The sequence below is a fragment of the Lissotriton helveticus genome, chromosome 1_1 (assembly GCF_964261635.1).
Source record: "Lissotriton helveticus chromosome 1_1, aLisHel1.1, whole genome shotgun sequence".
NCBI lineage: Eukaryota > Metazoa > Chordata > Amphibia > Caudata > Salamandridae > Lissotriton > Lissotriton helveticus.
In genome coordinates, this window is record NC_136057.1 from 1,257,118,622 (window position 1) to 1,257,135,511 (window position 16,890).

General features: G+C 41.8%; 1 protein-coding gene across 1 annotated transcript in view; it reads left to right on the forward strand.

Moving 5' to 3' along the window:
- MUC19 (mucin 19, oligomeric) overlaps nucleotides 1-16,890 on the forward strand; it is a 1,331,159-nt gene that overhangs the window by 77,449 nt on the left and 1,236,820 nt on the right. The window contains exons 18-21 of the mRNA XM_078649731.1: nucleotides 2,317-2,379; nucleotides 5,582-5,599; nucleotides 6,619-6,636; nucleotides 11,450-11,506. Of these exons, the coding sequence (XP_078505857.1) occupies nucleotides 2,317-2,379; nucleotides 5,582-5,599; nucleotides 6,619-6,636; nucleotides 11,450-11,506 (156 nt within the window). The remainder of the gene's footprint in view (nucleotides 1-2,316; nucleotides 2,380-5,581; nucleotides 5,600-6,618; nucleotides 6,637-11,449; nucleotides 11,507-16,890) is intronic.

Sequence of the window (16,890 nt, forward strand, 5' to 3'; positions counted from 1 at the left end):
GTGAAGCTACAGAATAACAACCAGGAATCCCAAATTCTTAAAGCCATATGAGGCAAACAAGTAGTTTAGTCACAACAATGCAAAAGTTCAATACCAAGATTTGGTTCTCAGAGAAGAGTTTATAGTTCTCTCTTCTATACATGAGTAAGATCTAAAATCGTTAAAGTCTAAACTAAGAGAATGGTTCAATAGTCTGAAGAGATCTCAACATTTATGGAAATGCAGAACAATAAGAAAATGCAGGGCAGGAAAGTGCAGGAAGTATGGAAAGGTGTCAGCATCTTAGAAGCTCAGTCAAGAGTCTTCTTGGGTCTGGGAAATTTAGAATTAGCCTAAGCCACAATCAGCAAAGAATCAAAGGGGAAGCATGGACGACTAAACCTCTCAAGTCCAAAGGGAAGACTTTTCAAAGGGTTCTGAACTCAGACAGTGTGAACACTAGATTTATAAGAAAAAACACTCCTTAACTACATCCCTCTGTTCGCATCATCAGGGTTACCATTGGCATTTTCCATTCTCTTGTTGTAAGCTGCAACATTTATGGAATATCCCATAATGAACATGGGAACATCATCGTCCTTGGTCACCTAAGCCATGTTGAAACACTGCTGAAAAGCACCCTTCAGTTATCTGGATCTCCATATTCCTCATCAGGGTCTTCTTCTCAGGCTCTCTCCCTATCACTAGTGCAGTGTTGTATCTATTCTCAAAGTAACAAACCATGTGAATCGTACCTGCAAGGAAATGACATGCAAGCAGAAAAAGGAAAATAGTATTTTATACAGAATGGGAAACAGGCAACGTCTGGGCAACTTAAAAGTATTAAATCAATGGTACACTTTTAATATGCGGGTGCACTTTTAAACACAAATGAATGTAAAATGTCAGTACATCACACTCATATTACAGGTGGCATTCAGTAAACTTATATTCATGTGTGTAAGTATGACTAACTACATTTAAATGAAATATACTATATGCAACATTAGTGCACACATTACATAAATCATTGTCGTATCTAAAATACCTACAAATTCATAGTGTGAGGATAGTTTCTACTCAGTAAGTGTTATTTAAGGAATTCAGACACACAGTGTATATTAATTCTCTAAGTCTACAGTGAATGCACTTCAGTAATGATGTCAAATGCACTACTTTACATTAATGTCATTAGGGCAAACACAAAACAAGTGCTAAGTGCATGTTTATGTTAAGTATCTGTGATGTATATGGGTGGAGCCACATTTAATCTGCTTCACCTCATTCCAGGTAACACCACTCTGATGTCTAGCTTAGAGTACATTGAAAATAAATGCATGGGACTTTTTTCTCTGAGACAAATGTGTAGTTTAGTGGAGATGCCGAATCAACCACACATTGTGAGAGCAGAGCCGGAGTCTTCCAGTGAGCCTTCTTAAGTCCCACTGTTCAAGCAGTACCCACAGTTATTTTCCGCTTGTGCTCACTGACTTCACGAGAATGTATGTGTCTGTCAGTGTGCATCATATACCTCAATCTCCCATTGAACGGGATACTTGCACAGTAAGGTTAATATAATACAGAATTCATTGCCTTCTGCAAATATCTTCCTTGTTAAGGTCTCCATTCCACTGGAAGTCCCAGCATTATTCTCTCGTCCAGTTGGAAGTTCTGTATTTACTGATACGTTGATGCGGGCCTTAGGGGCTTTGCTATTTCTCTGTGCAAATGTGTCTTGGCTATGGCAATAAATAAATAGGAACACGGTCAATGACAATAAATAAATAGGCCTTCTGTCAATAAGAATAAATAAACAGGTCTCCTATCAATGATAATAAATAAACAGGTCTCCTGTCACTATTGACTGCGACCTGTCAGGTAGGAGGCCATGAGTGCACAGCACATAATACATACTTTTCTGTGCTCCCGGTGACAAAAGACAAGGGACAGTGTGTGCTATTAATAATTTCTCTAAAGTGAGATCAAAGTAGATGCAGTTTCAGCACAGCTATTGTGGGCTAACGTGGGGTAGATGAAGCGTTTACAGGTGGGTAAAGGGGTGATCGAAGCCATAGAATGTTAGCAATCCCTTGGCAGTCCAGGCCAGGGTGGACATTATTTTCACAGGTATATTTTATTAGCTGTTTCCAGTAGGATTGTGTTCATTCTTCTAAAGTCAAAAGCCAAGCTTGTGCACTGCACATCATAATGTCAGTGCACTGATCACTTTGGCAACATCAGAAGCATATTTTGTATAAGACGCTTGCTGCTTGCCATCTTATGAACAATTGTGTAACTGTAGCCATCCAACTAAATGGAAGTATTTTCTTTAAACAGGAGAAATATTGTTGGACAAAATCACCTATGCTACGACGACACCAACACAGGCTCGCCCTACAGGTAAATGAACTAATTCATATACCAGTCTTTCGCACGTTTCTCAAATAGACAAGCAGCCCATCCCTAAAGGACCTTCCTCTATGTTTTGTAGCAGAAGACACACAATTGATGGACGGAATGCAGAACAAATCAAAACATTCACCTACAGTCAAGACATCTGGGTTAAATCCATCATTCTTTTGCTCACCTTGCCACCCCGGTTTGGACCTGGCCATATGCAAATCCAGCTTGACCCTGTGCCTCATGGAAACAGTCCGGCCCGAACTGCCAAGCCAGGTCCTCCCTGGACCAGAAACAAGCATCCTAGGACCGGTTTTGGGATTTTACTCTTCATCGGCCAGGATAGCTTCAATCCACTGGCACAGTGAGCCCGGGACCCACTTCTGGGCATACTCGGCTCACTTAGGGCAACTGGAATGGAAGGGGAGCAGAAAAACGATGGATTTAGGCCCAGATCTCTGTACTGGGTTGAATGTATAACATTGTCCTGCATTCTGTCCATTAATTGTTCTTTTTGCATTTGCCACCCTGAGTGGGACGGGTATGCCCAGACGTGGGTCCAATGCTCTCCATGCCACTAAAGTCAAGCTTTCCTGGCTGATGAAGGGTGAAACCCCTTAACTGGTCCTAGGATGCTTGTTTCCAGTTCAGGGAGGACATGGCCTGGCAGTTCGGGCTGGACTGTTCCCACAGGGTGCAGGGTGAAGTGTGATTTGCATATCGCTGCGTTCAAACTGGAATGGCATGGGGAGCAAAATAGCTGTGGATTTAGGCCCAGGTCTCTGTACTGGGGTGAATGTATGACATTGTGCTGCATTCTGTCCATCAATTGTATTTTTTCATCTATGTTTTGTAGAGCACACCTGCTGCTGACTAGTATGCTTAAAATATAAACCATAATCAATTTCTCTTTTCTAGTTAGGCCAGGTTATTTCCATCTTTGCTCAAGGAGTTTCTGGACCTTATGTGCAGAAAAGGAAGTGATATTTAGTTTATAGCCTAATCAAAATATTTGCAAAAACATATACCGAGGCAAAATCTTACTGTAGTAATTTATAAGAAACTGCAAATTCCACCAAGCAATCACTATTTAGTTATTCATTAAACAGGGTTTCTTTAGTGGCATTTGCGACTGGCACTGAGGTAGAGTTGCAAAATACTCAGGCCCACATGCATCATTGTTACATTTTGCACTTCCTAATTTGCGAAAAATAAGGAATCGCAAATTAAGAAGTGCAAAATGCTATGCATCATTATTTTCGGTATTCATTTGGGATTCGGTAAAAATCGCAATTTTTACCGAATCCCAAATGAATACCGATTTCTCAAGTAAATTTTCGCAATTCCCATTGATTCCTATGGGCCAAAAGGCCCATAGGAGTCAATGCAAATTGCGAGTGGCACTTAGAAAATTTCATGGGTGCAGGGGGGGGGGTCCAAAGGACCCCCCCATGCACCCCTGAAATGTATTTTTCGCATCATGTTTCACACACACATGTCCTAAAGACATGTGTGTGTTAAACATGAATGTTGAAAAAAATACTTTTTCACCATTTTAAACACTTTTTCCAAATTTACCGAGTGGTTCAACCACTCGGTAAATTTGGCACCCTAATTGCGAATTTCCACTTGTCAAAGTAATGATGCATTGCTTTTAAGAAGTCGCACATCTGCGACTTCTTAAAAGCACCCGCAATTTTAGAACTCGCAAAAATATTACGAATTCTAAAATTGCTTCATGCATCCCAAAAAGCACTTTTGCATTCGCAAACGGCCGATTTTAAGGAATCGCACCGTTTGCGACTACAAAAATGCTTGATGCATGTGGGCCTCAGTGTTTTGCGCACAGTGATTGCTTTGCAACCCGCCTCTATTTAGTAATTTGACTGATGTAAAAATCAATCACAATCGGAAATGACAGTGCTTAGGAAGTTGCAAAAACATAATATTTATGAGGCAAAATCCTTTTTGTGTCTTTGCACCTGGCTGCAAATGCAAAGATGGTGGCCTGAGGGGGCAGTAAACTTACCTCCAGGTATTTGCAGTAATTAAAGGCATACATTTTTTGAAAGCAGTTCCTGCCCTTTAAATGGACCAAAGCTGCTTCAAAAAATATAAGACTGTATTCAATTAATGATATCAGGGGATAATGCAGTGGTCCCCTGGACCGCTGTCTGCAGGCACGATTCCAAAGGCAAACATTCACAAGATGGATAGTGTTTCACCTAGACAATTTTGTGAACAGAATTGTACCCTCAGTATCAGGTCAGTTGTTCATGACCACAATTATGGGAGCAAAATATTGATACAATGCCCATTTGTAGCATTGTCTATCCCTACTGGAACCCAAGCAGGGATCCACCCCTCCTATGCTAGCGACCCTAGGGAGTTCCTTATGCGGGCTAGAGGAGGCAGGGCCAATGTCAACGCCATCCACAGCAATACAGTTTTTCTGCTCCTCCTCAGGCAGACTGGGGGTTTCCTCCATCGCGAGCCCCACCTTTGATCCCCTCCGGGAGTTTGAAAGTCCACTAGACACCAGGGATTACCTCATGGTGGAAGAAAGTTTACTCATTTACTTTGAAATGTTCCCAGCTTGCTGCCACTCCTTACACTTAGTCTTTGAGATAGGTAGAGAAGGTGCAATAGGTAATGTTAATATAGGCACTCAGCCCTTGACTCTGCAATACTCGCTCTATAATCTGGTTCTTTGACTTCAGTTACTACAGCTATGTGGATGATGTTCACTTGTGTCTTGGGTTCCACACACTCCCCTCCTAGCTTTAGTGTTCCTAAATTTGTTCCACCGGTTATACAAATATAATGGCGGGCACCACCCTCATTTATGTTTTTCCAACACTTACTTTTTAAGAAAAGTCAAATATGTATGATGTTGGCAAGCTTTTTCTGCTTCACATTTATTACTGGACATATTTGAGGATGCAACCTAGGAACCCTTAGAACTTCTGTTAAGATGTATTAACTTGTAGTCTATTCCACACATGATTGACCTGCTTTCCTATTGTAGTCCAATGGTTTAAAGTTTCCTCTGCAGAGCTAGAAAGACATTCACTGTTACCAAAGTCCCTTCACTGATCCATCAAGTCCACCACATCTAGCGAGAAAGAAAGTAGGATTTGTGATTGTGGAAGGGAATCACCATTTACTAACATATTTTCTATTTTTTTGTTTTCAATTTCAGAGAAACATCAAGGATCAGGTACTGTCCTATTTTCGGTTTATTATTAAAAAAATTTAAACGATGTGAACTGTGAATAAAGCTTAGCTGATGTTAAATTTGGGGGTGTGTTTCCAAAGAAGCATGTGTGACGGGTTAAATGAGTCACACACATGGAGCGAGATGGATTAGGAAGTTTTATGTTAACGTTTATAAATGTAGACTTTGTGTGTTCTTCAGAACCCTGCAATTAGCATTCAGCACAAAGCGGATTTGCTTTCGGGCCTCATTTAAAGTTTGCCGCCAGCAGCCCGCCACATCAGCAGAGGCTATGGCCCCCACTCCCTTGACAATAAACCTCTCACCAGATGTAGATTCCTGATCCACACTACTATTTAAAAAGTATGGCAAAATATATAGACCACAAAAATAAGAACAGAACTATATGTTAAGGGTGTGCTTTTGCAGTCATTCACTATCTCCCTTACTGTTTTCAGTTGAGGTTGTGATATTAAAAAAGGGCGTTTTCTAGTGCATTCATTGTTATCTTGCCCTTATGCTTTGGGGGTTTGTTTTATCACTTCTCATTGACAGAAGCAATAGCATGGTGAAATCCTGGCAAGCTAAAGGCTTGGGAAGCACTGTGCACTTGCAATAACATGAGAGGCAGATCAGATGCCTTGTCCTTTTCAACACCTTTTAGAAACAGCCCTCCTCATTAACAGACCACGACAGAAGGGTTCATTTTAACAAAGTTTCTGGAATTAGATACGTTAGCAGAAATTGTTATTGGTACTTTTGTTCCAATATGAATTATGTTAATGTTGATGCTTTTCCTGCAAATAGTTTTGGCTATTTTCACGTGTTGTTGGTAAAACTGGAGTGTTGTCCTCGGTGCTCCTAGATTCATTATTAGAACTGACCCTGCATACCAGTGGTAAACATCGGGAAAAAGAGTTCTTAAAAACAATGGTAGTTTGAATATGGGAATTACAGAGAAGGGGAGTCTGCCCAAATATCAATGTGTCACCCAACAATCTTTTCTTTTCTTTCATTTGCAGATAAACGTCAGGTACCAGGTAGGTAGACTGTGCATGTTGCTGTTAGATGCAGAAATTCGAAATGTAATACTAATAAAAAGGATATTTATTTGTTATATATTAATTGTTACTGCAGTTTTGCCTTTCAGTAGTGCTAAATTAATGTCATAGTTTTGTTGATCCCAATATAAAAAGTGATATATATGCAACTCATATAAAAATACGGTGATATCAGTACACATTATGTAACAACTTCTCCAGTGCTTGTTTTGATAGGAGGTTTCTGAAGTCAGAGGGCCTTCTTGGCTAGTAGATGCAAATGGAGAAATATTAGCTGGGCTTAACTTGAAAGAGGCTTCGGGCCTGATTTAGATATTGGAGTGCTGGTTACTCCGTCACAACGGTGATGGATTTCTCATCCGCTGAAATATAAATCCCATAGGACATCATGAGTTTTATATTTCGGTGGACGGGATATTCGTCACAAATTTAAATCAGGACCTTCATTTCCCATGATTCCCCATATAGAATGCGTTCCAAGGGCTGCACATGCATGTCACATCCGTCATTGTAACTGCATTATAAAACACATTGCTGACACAATTGTGACCTTCCAGTACCATTCATTAGTCCAGGGATTGCCTCCACAGGCAAGCATGTATAGATAGAAAGTATTGGCAGGCCTCATCTACATGTGAAAATGTGGGTAGGGACCAAAGAACGTTAGTTTGTCTTGTCACTACTGCTCTGGCATGGTGAAGAAAATACTTGTGAAAAAGAGCGCAGAGCAGCATTTAAGTTGGAGGCATGAATAGCAAGAGCGATTTTATGGGAGGTTGATAGTGTGTGAGCATAAGAAGCCAAAGATGGGATGATGTGTAGGACCAGTGACTGAGGGTCAGAGATGTGGTCCTCTGCACTGCAGATTTATCTTTTATTTTGTTGGCCGCGTACCAGTCTCAGGATACTGTATACCTTTGTGTATGGAACATAGTGTTCTGTGGTGCAGCAGACTTATCTGACTTTCAAGAAGGAACTGAAATATATTTGTTCCAGACCGATGATTGCAGTGATATCTGCAGTAGCACACAGGGGATATAAACATGGCCAGGCAATAATGAGCAAGCACAACCAAACTCCAGAAGAGCATTTCCTAGGACAGATACACTCCTCTGATTCATTTTTTCTTAATTCATTCACTGTCACTAGCCTTCAATAGAATCAATCCATGCCACAAATTGTAATCTTGGAGAAAACTTGCAGAAATCATACAGATGAAATGCCTGCCTGACAAATTCAAGTTGAAGAGATATATTACAGTTTTGTTCAAATAATTTTGACCAACAGCATTTCTATCAAAATTATTTATCTTTCCGGCTATATTTTTTAATTTAAAACAGCCCTTTACCTACAGTTTGCTTCCCAACTTCCCTCTTGCCGTCTGGCTTTCTCTAATCACATGATCCCCTTCTTATACTGCACTTTCTCATCTTCCTCTATTTCATATCTAAAAGTTGTTTTCTCAGATGCTCCGAAGAAGATCACAAATTACCCATGGAAGAATATATTTGCCAAATAAAATGAAATAATTATTTGCCTTGCTGCAAATCACTCACCTTAAACATAGCACAAGAGCCTGGTAGGCATATTTGTTCCCATTAAGAAGACATATTGATGAACTATGTGAGAAATCGGTGTCAGAGTAATCATGGTAATTAGAAATTAGTGGGCCTCAACTGTCACAGCTGGGATCATTTGCTTCTGGTGTCCTGTAGCCCCACTAGCATTTCCAAGAAGCAGCCCACTGGCTGTACAACCACGTGTACAATATTCTGTGAAGAAGACATGGCTGCTGGGATGAAAACTAAAGACTATCTCCCTCTCAAAGCCAAGATACACCCACCCAGATCGTTTTTCTTCCCTCTATATTGTGGTGATAGGAGCCAGACGCCTGCCTGTCCGCCCTTTGACCCATGTCTAAGCATTCTGCTGGTCACAATATGTGGAAGTGAAGCCTCTAGGCCCATAGGAATGAATGGGGAGGTATTCCTTAATTGTGAGTCGCAATTTGCGAGTCGAAATTAAGGAATTTGAAGAAATCACTATTTTTTAAGCAATTTCTTCTTGCATTGCATTTTGCTATTCCTTATTAGCGATTCCTTATTTGTCGCTAATGAGGAATCGCAAAATGGATGCTTGATGCATCTGGGGGTTTGATCTGGCAGCTGGGACAGCAGAGTAACTTTTCCAGCACAGGATACTAAGTTATTAATCTCCTCAAGGCTAGCTCAGAGAATTATATCAAATATTGAGCGATGAATGGGTTCATATAGCCTGAAAGAGCCTGCCGGGAAAGAACATGTCCTTGGCCTTGTTACTTTGTTCAATTAGGCACACTCTACCCAAAGTGAAACTATCAGTTCAAATACAACACTGCAGCAACAAATAAAAAAACATTTATTTTTAAGTCCTGAATTGATTATGAAGCCTGGACATTGACATTTTAACCTGGGTCCCATCTGCTGCAGCGCTACCTTTGTGTAGATTTCAGGCTGGGTCAGACTAGCAGTCCCTCTCCCAGCCTCTACGTGTGTGCACACATACTGGAACACATGTTACATGTAACCTGTTTAGAGACTTTTAGCCCAGCTATTCACAGAAACTGGCCGTCTTTAAGGGTTAGGCACTGCCAGAGAGAACAAAAAATCCAGAGGCTCAAAAGATTGGGTATTCTCATGGGCAGTACCTGCTTTTATCCAGTACAACTATCAGGAAGAAGTTATTTTTATACAGGTGCAGAATTCAAGAGGGATGCCTCTAAGCATGAAGAATTTAATTTAGTGTGACACTAACAGCAACAAAAATATCCATGACGGACCTTAGGAAAGAGCTGATGCAAAGGAAGAAGGAAAGGCCAACAGAAGGCTACAAGCAAAGTTAGGTGTTTCAGCAGGGAAACAGCCATTACAATGCGGCTGTTCCCCCGCATGCCATTACATCACAAGTGTTACAACGCATGCGATGTACCAACCCGTAGCCATTACTATGCATTTTTTTTATATCGCATGCGCTTTTAAAACGCATGCAGTGTAAAAAAAAAATGGCAATCCACCTCGTGGTGAAGAAATAGAGGCTCTTCCGTTTCCTCACAATGACGTGCACCGCCCCTCAGAGCTGACTTGAAGCAGGAACCAGGAGGAGAGAGGAAACACGACTAGAGAGAGGTAAGGGGGATTGGGCCTGGGGTGGGGGATACTTTTTTAGGGAATAATCGGGTCGGGTGGGGTGTGTGTGTAGCGCAGGGTAGGGTTTTTGGGACTAGGGTAATGCCAGGGGGTTGTGCAGGGTAGTGTTTTAGTGTAGGGAGAGGACTGCGGGCCAGGGGAGAGTCGTGTTGGGGGTAGTGTTTTAGGGTAGGGAGAGGAATGGGGGTTGGGGGAGGGTCGTGCAGGGATACTAAATTTGGGTTTAGGGTAGGGCAGGGTAGTGTAACTTAGCTTTCATACTTTAAACATGAGTATACCTATACCACGCATGCCTTTGCGTTGTAATGTCATGCGTGGTAAAGGCATATTTGTGTTAAAAGTATGCAATGTAATGGTAGATCGTTGTAATTGTAGGTAGGTAGTAATACCTGCGTTGTAATGGCACGTGTGGTATTAGTACGCATTGTAATGAGTCATATTCGTTTCAGCAAAAAGTGTAGTAGAGAAAAAAATGTCAACGCCTCATATAACATGTAGAATGAATGTGGGCCTAAACACAAATGTACACATCTGAGATGTGGAGGTATGTTGAATTCTGCTTGAAACTATTTGAACATTATAATGGAGATGATCACACAATGTGGCGTTCTGGCATCTCATGGCTGAGGGGATTAGGAACTACAGCTAAGGACATATGGAGCAATGGTTGGATTTATTATATAGTACAAGGTGCTTGCAAGCAGGCGTGTTGCTCACCGTGTTGACTACCAGTTCCATTAGACAGCCACATCAATAAATTCATCCAAAACTTAATGAAAGCAAGACACCTAGACCAGACAAAATACATGCACATCTCAAGTTGGGCCAACATTAGGCAACTCCTCAGTGATAAATTCATTATTGCATAGAAATCATAATTCTTTGAAACTGATTTCACAGTTCAGAATTTTCACAAACCCTTAAGGTGGCTGGTGCAGATGAGATTAAGGAATCTCATACTGTTAAGGTGGTCTATTTCCTCACAGGGAATGATTATGATGGAATGACGACCTGGTACAGGGCATGCCAATGGTCTGGACTAACTAGATTCCAAGTTATGAAAACTCTAACAGGGTCAAGTAGACTTTCATATGGCCTCTGGCTGTTGGGGTTTGTCAGCAGTTATCTCATGGGGGTATATTACTCGCTTATTTTATCTGGGTTCCTGCACTTTAGCTTCCTGACGTGATTGTGTCCTACTGATTCCCTCCAGTCACTTTTTCATGTTTATGCACAATTGTATATATTTGCCTGACAGTACGTGTGTGTATGCAGTCAGAAAGGCGACTTGTATTGCTTTTTAATGGATCCAGCATGGAATAGTCTATTTTCTAATATGACCTAGGATCTAACAGCAAATATTGGTTTATATTTGAAACTATAAAATAGAAACAATAACATTAAGTAAATAGTCATTTGTTTATGCTGTCAAAGACAATTGACAACCTTCTGCAGAATCACCCGTAATTTCACAGTGAACATGTTCCGTTTGGCTGGAGCTAATGGCAGTTCTCGTCCCACTTTTTATATATTCACCATTTTATGCAGTTTTTATATTTATGGAACCTTTAAACATCAACTGAATGTCATGTATCTCTATTCTGCAGCTCCAGAACCACCGGTGGCTCCCCCTGTATCAGTGGAACAAATGCCTCCATCAACAGGTAGGGGTGGTATGCATGAATTCAGAGTATACCACAACATAGCGCCAAATGGCGATGCAGGGTGCGCAATGCAAATCACTTTATTTATTAATTTGTTTACTTGACTCCATTCGGCCGTATGCCCTAGTTTACTACCCCGCAAGCTGCCCCTCCCCCGCCCCACCGCCCTGCAGCACTCCCTCAAGGAGCCGCTACTGTTTAATGGGCTGAGAAAGACACAGCGAAAGACACACCGAAATACACGTACCAAATGCACATACATATGCATCCTTTAGAAAATAGCTCTATGCTCTCCATTTAGTTTCCGTGTACATCCGTTTTTTTAAATCTATCGGTAAGTGGGGATTGGTGATCAGACTCAAACTGTGTATATTAGCTCTAATGTACATAAAAGTTGCAATATTTAATACTTCGATAAGTCAGCTGTATCTGAGCTCAAATGTTCTGTTCCGTTGCCCAAAATTGAAATGTTGAATGCAAAAATGAAATAAATATTTTCCCACTGGCTTCTAAAAGACCTAAAATGTGCTTGAATTCATGTTTCTACAGCACGCGTAAAAACCTGCTTTTAAATTGTAACATGAACAAAAACATAAATTGTTAAAAGTGATAAAAATATCAGAAAAAATCAATAAAAAATAGAAGGTTTGATTATCTCTTCTAATTGTCCATGTTCAGAAATTTATAATATTACCTACCTTAACCTAAGAGTAGTGACTTTCTCCATGGGGATCTCTTTGGTTCCCACCTTTTTGCCACTTTTCATATCCAATCTCCCCTTAGAGCTGAGTGGGCCAACTGATGGGTATCAAAATCCAGCCTCATAAATGATGCATATTCGAGAAAAACGTGTTCACCCACACCCAGGTCATGTTTGCCTGTAAAAAACGACCCACAATAGTAAACTTTTCTGTACAGGAACATTATCCTCTGGGGTCTTTCACCTGTGGCGACTGGCAGTCAACGGGGTTGGCGGCCGGGAAAGTAGGACAGGGAACAAAAGGCACACAGGCTTCCCTAAGCCAATCACAATGCTGCAATGCAGCGTTGTGATTGCTCTGAATACCGTGGTTCAGCGCTCAGACGGGGAGTGGAAGCCTGGGGATGTTCTCCACCCAGGATGTGTATTACAGTCCGGTGGAGAACATCCTAAGTGCCCATGACTGTTTGACCTTAGAAGAGGAGCTGCCCCTGACTTTCAATGCATGCAAGGGAAATAAGGTAAAGCATGTAGGGATAAAGATTTTCTTTAATCATTTGTGAGAGCAACTTGGCTGGCCATGGGAAGAGATTGGAGAGAAAGCGGTGAACAAGAAGAAAGGAGGCAATTGCCATTTCATTTCTATACCTCTTGTGTGCCCTTTGCCTGATAGCATTTCTCTAAAGCAAGAACTCGGGTACTGAAATTATTAAGTGATTAAAGTGTCAGACATTTCGTTTCATTGTTGCCTGATTCTACAATAATTACAGACTAGTTTAACCCCTTAAATTGTCCTGTGTAGCCAACTCTCAAGAGAAAACTGCCTTTTGCAGATACTTATAAGAAAACTTCCCTTCCTGCTGCTCTTTTCTTCACACTTGAAAATCCTAGAGTGTCAGCTTGAGCTTTGAAATAGATTCTTGGGAACCAGACCTGGTGAACTTGACCTTTGCTGAGCCTCAAGGACATTGAAGTCAATATCCAATGACCACCTGAAACTTTTCCCCTGTATTAGGATAATGAATAAGGCCTGTAGACCTATGGGTATTGGGTTTCTGTAGTAGACTTCCAAGGACCAGTTGTAATTAAAGATTGTGCTTTGAAGTAGAATCGAAGTTATGGGAAGCTTTCCTGAACCTCAAACGAATAGCCAGACTTCCAAGAAAACTTTTCTGTAAATTTTGAGAGTTTGGATCACAAGAGAGAAGTTACAGAATTTTGTAAAAGTTGGGACTTAGAAATGTTTCAGTTCTAAGGACCGCATTACGAGATGCCTGAGTTTGGAAGGGCAGTGGCGTAATGATCTTGAGAGGACGCCCCTGCAAAGTACATGGAGGTGGCACCCCAGGCTCAGGACCCAGTCAGGAGCGCTGAGGTCAGGGGCTTGCCGTCCACACACAGTGCGTGAGGGGGCAACCCTGGAGCTCGGCTCATTCGGCTCATGCAATTCCTAAAAACCTTGCTTCTTCCGCATACAATCACTAACTGATGCTCAGTATTCAGTGCAAAGAGGCAATGGTAGTGGAGAGTGTTTGTTCTTAATGAATAATGCACTTGAACATAACATAACATGGCATGGCATGGCATAACATAACATACCATAAGTAATACTACCGCATACTCCCCGTTCCACCACAGGTTTTCCCGGTTGTAGTGGGGGAGGCATAGCACATTTCTTCCGGGCTAGAGGTGAGGAGAGGCGGGGGATCACGGGCTGCCAGTCACCTGACCTGGGATTTAAATTGCATGCAACGCACTCCGAGCAGTGGGCACGCCAGCGGCGCACTGAAGGTGTACCAAAGGCAAGCCGTCTGCGCCCGGACGCGCCCGGACGGGTCCAGGGGCCACGACCCCTGGCCCAAAGCTCTCCAATAGACTTATATTTTCGTCTAAAGAACTTTTAGCCCTTCCCCCGGCAATAAAACCTGATTGCATTCAGTTTGTAGGCGATAACTTAGCAAAAGAAGCCTCTCCGGGCTGTAGCTGCTCGCTTGCCACTCCTCAGCTACGTCATTCTGTGTCTTCAGATCTTCTAACGTCTCTCCCACAAAAGAGTTTACGTTCCTTAGCTTAAATTGTCGTTCACTCCCTAATCATAAAAGGGATATCTTTGACCTTCTCATCAAGAAATTACCTGATGCGTTTTTTCTCAATGAGACTTGGCTTAATGAGAGTGCTGGCCCCGATGTTGCCATTGCTCTACCACCCAACTATGCCATCGCTAGAATGAATAGAGTTATAAGAACAGGCGGGGGAATAGCCATCATTTACAAGAAACATCTTCAATGTAAACTTGAGTCAGTAGATTTCCCTAATTGTGAAGCTGCCTTGTTTAAAATTGCACTTAACCCCACATCCACTTTTTCTGGCTTATTGGTTTATCATCCTCCTGGCCCTCCCACCTCCTGGGCCGCATCTTTGCCTGGTCTTTTATCCCCATTAATTATGAGTTTTAAAAACTTTTCAATACTTGGGATCTAAACTTACATTTAGATGATGTCTAATTCCACGTGCATTAATTTTATTTCCGACCTTGCTGCTTTGAATATTAACCTCTGTAATTCAGGCCTTACGCATAAAGCAGAACACCTTCGTGATCCCATCTTTTCCACTCTTGCTGATATTCACTGTGCTCCAGCAGTACCTATTTACTGGTCCGATAATTTTTAATTAAAGTTTACAATCACTCTTCCTCTCACTTTGATGTCCTCATTCCCTTCACTTATGTCTTCTAAAAGAGATTGGTAAAAAATTGACTCCTATGCCCTTAACAATCGGTTATGTTGTAATTTACCTACATCTGACTTGCAGGTTGATGTACTCTCGGATAGTGTCCATACCTGGCTTTCTAATGCAATAGACTCTTGTCTTCCCCCGACCAATAAAAAACGTATACATCTTCGTCCCCCAGCCCCATGGTTCAACAATACTTTAAAAATTGAGAAATCTAAATGTAAAGCATTAGAACGAAAATGGCGAAGGGACTATGCGCCTAAGCTTAAAGATGCCTATTAAAAGACTATAAAAATATACCATAACCTTTGCAATACTGCTAGGGCCAGTTTTGTTTCCAAAACCATTACTGATGCAGCTAACTGCTCAAAAACACTTTTCGGTCCAGTAAAAAAGCTTGCTGGATCAGAAACTATAGGTAACCCCGCGCCATTATACAAAAAGCAGTGTGAAGATCTGGCCCAATTCTTTACACAAAACATTGAGAAGATCTATCTTGAAATTGCCAGCTCTCCTTTAACCATGCCCTTGCAACCAAATTTGACAACCACTAACCTTAAACTACCTTCTCCTAGTTTGACTGCTGTCACATCACATTCAGAACTCGCTTCGGAGCTCTGCACTACCCCCCTCTTTTTTGATTCTTGGCCCCTTAATTCGGACTCTCTTACTCTTATTTTAGATAAACGTAAGTCTGGTTCCCCTAATGACCCACTGCCAATCTCTATTCTTAAGCAACTTGACTGTTCCCATATCCAGGTCATCTTGAATGCATTAAACTCTTCCCTACTGGAGTCCAAAGTTCCTCCACTCTGGAAAGACGCTATGGTAACTCCTCTTCTTAAGAAACCTACTGCTGACCCTGCTTTCCTTACTAATTACCGTCCGTTTCCCCTCTTGCCTGTCTTCTCTAAAATCCTCGAAAGGCATATCCATTTTCTTCTTTCCCAGTTTATTGAGACTAACAAAATCCTTCATCCTTCTCAATATGGGCTCAGAACTGGATTTTCCACCGAAACCACTTTGCTGGGGGTCACAGAGAGGCTCCGCCATCACTTAGATGCTGGTGATACCGTCACTCTCATATTATTAGATCTCAGTGCAGCTTTCAACACTATCTCCCATACCATATTAGTCAACACACTGAGGTCCTCTGGCATTTGTGGCTCTGCCTTGGACTGGATTGTCCCTTTTTTGGATGGCCGTACATTTCATATTTTCTCTGCTACAGATAGGCCCAATATCCATCCATCACCCTATGGGGTACCCCAGGGCTCCATACTGAGCCCATGCTTTTTAACATATATGTCAGGCCTCTAGCTGACATTGCTGAACAGGCCGGTTTGACCCTCTTTACCTACGCTGATGACTCTCAGATCACCTTTTCACTTTAACTTTCTCATTCTGACCCTGGCTCCACATCCTGTCTTCAGTTGGGTCTCAGGCGAATTGCAATATGGATTAACCAGAACTTTTTTTAACTTAACGGTGATAAAACCGAGGTTTTAATCCTTGGTAAGGAGAAAGATCTCTGGGGCCCATTACAATGGCCCGCCGATATGGGAGCTCTTCCGCAGCCTTCCAGCCACGTCCGTAACCTGGGCGTCCATATTGATGACTCATTATCCATGCATCATCAAGCAGTCAAGTACACAGCCATTTGTTTTATCATCTTAAAATGACTTAGGAAGATCCTTTGGATGCTACCTAAGACCACCCAGAAAACTGTGGTCCATGCCCTTATCACCTCACGGCTGGATTACGAGAATGTTCTTTTTCTGGGTGCAAGCAAGGCTGTGACCCGTAGACTGAAGCTGGTGCAGAACGCTGCAGCAAGACTTCTATGCAGAGTTCCCAGTATTACACCCATCTCCGGCTATCTCCGTGACTTACATTGGCTCAGGGTGGAAAATCGCATAAAATTCAAAGCCCTGAGCTACATGTTTAAAAC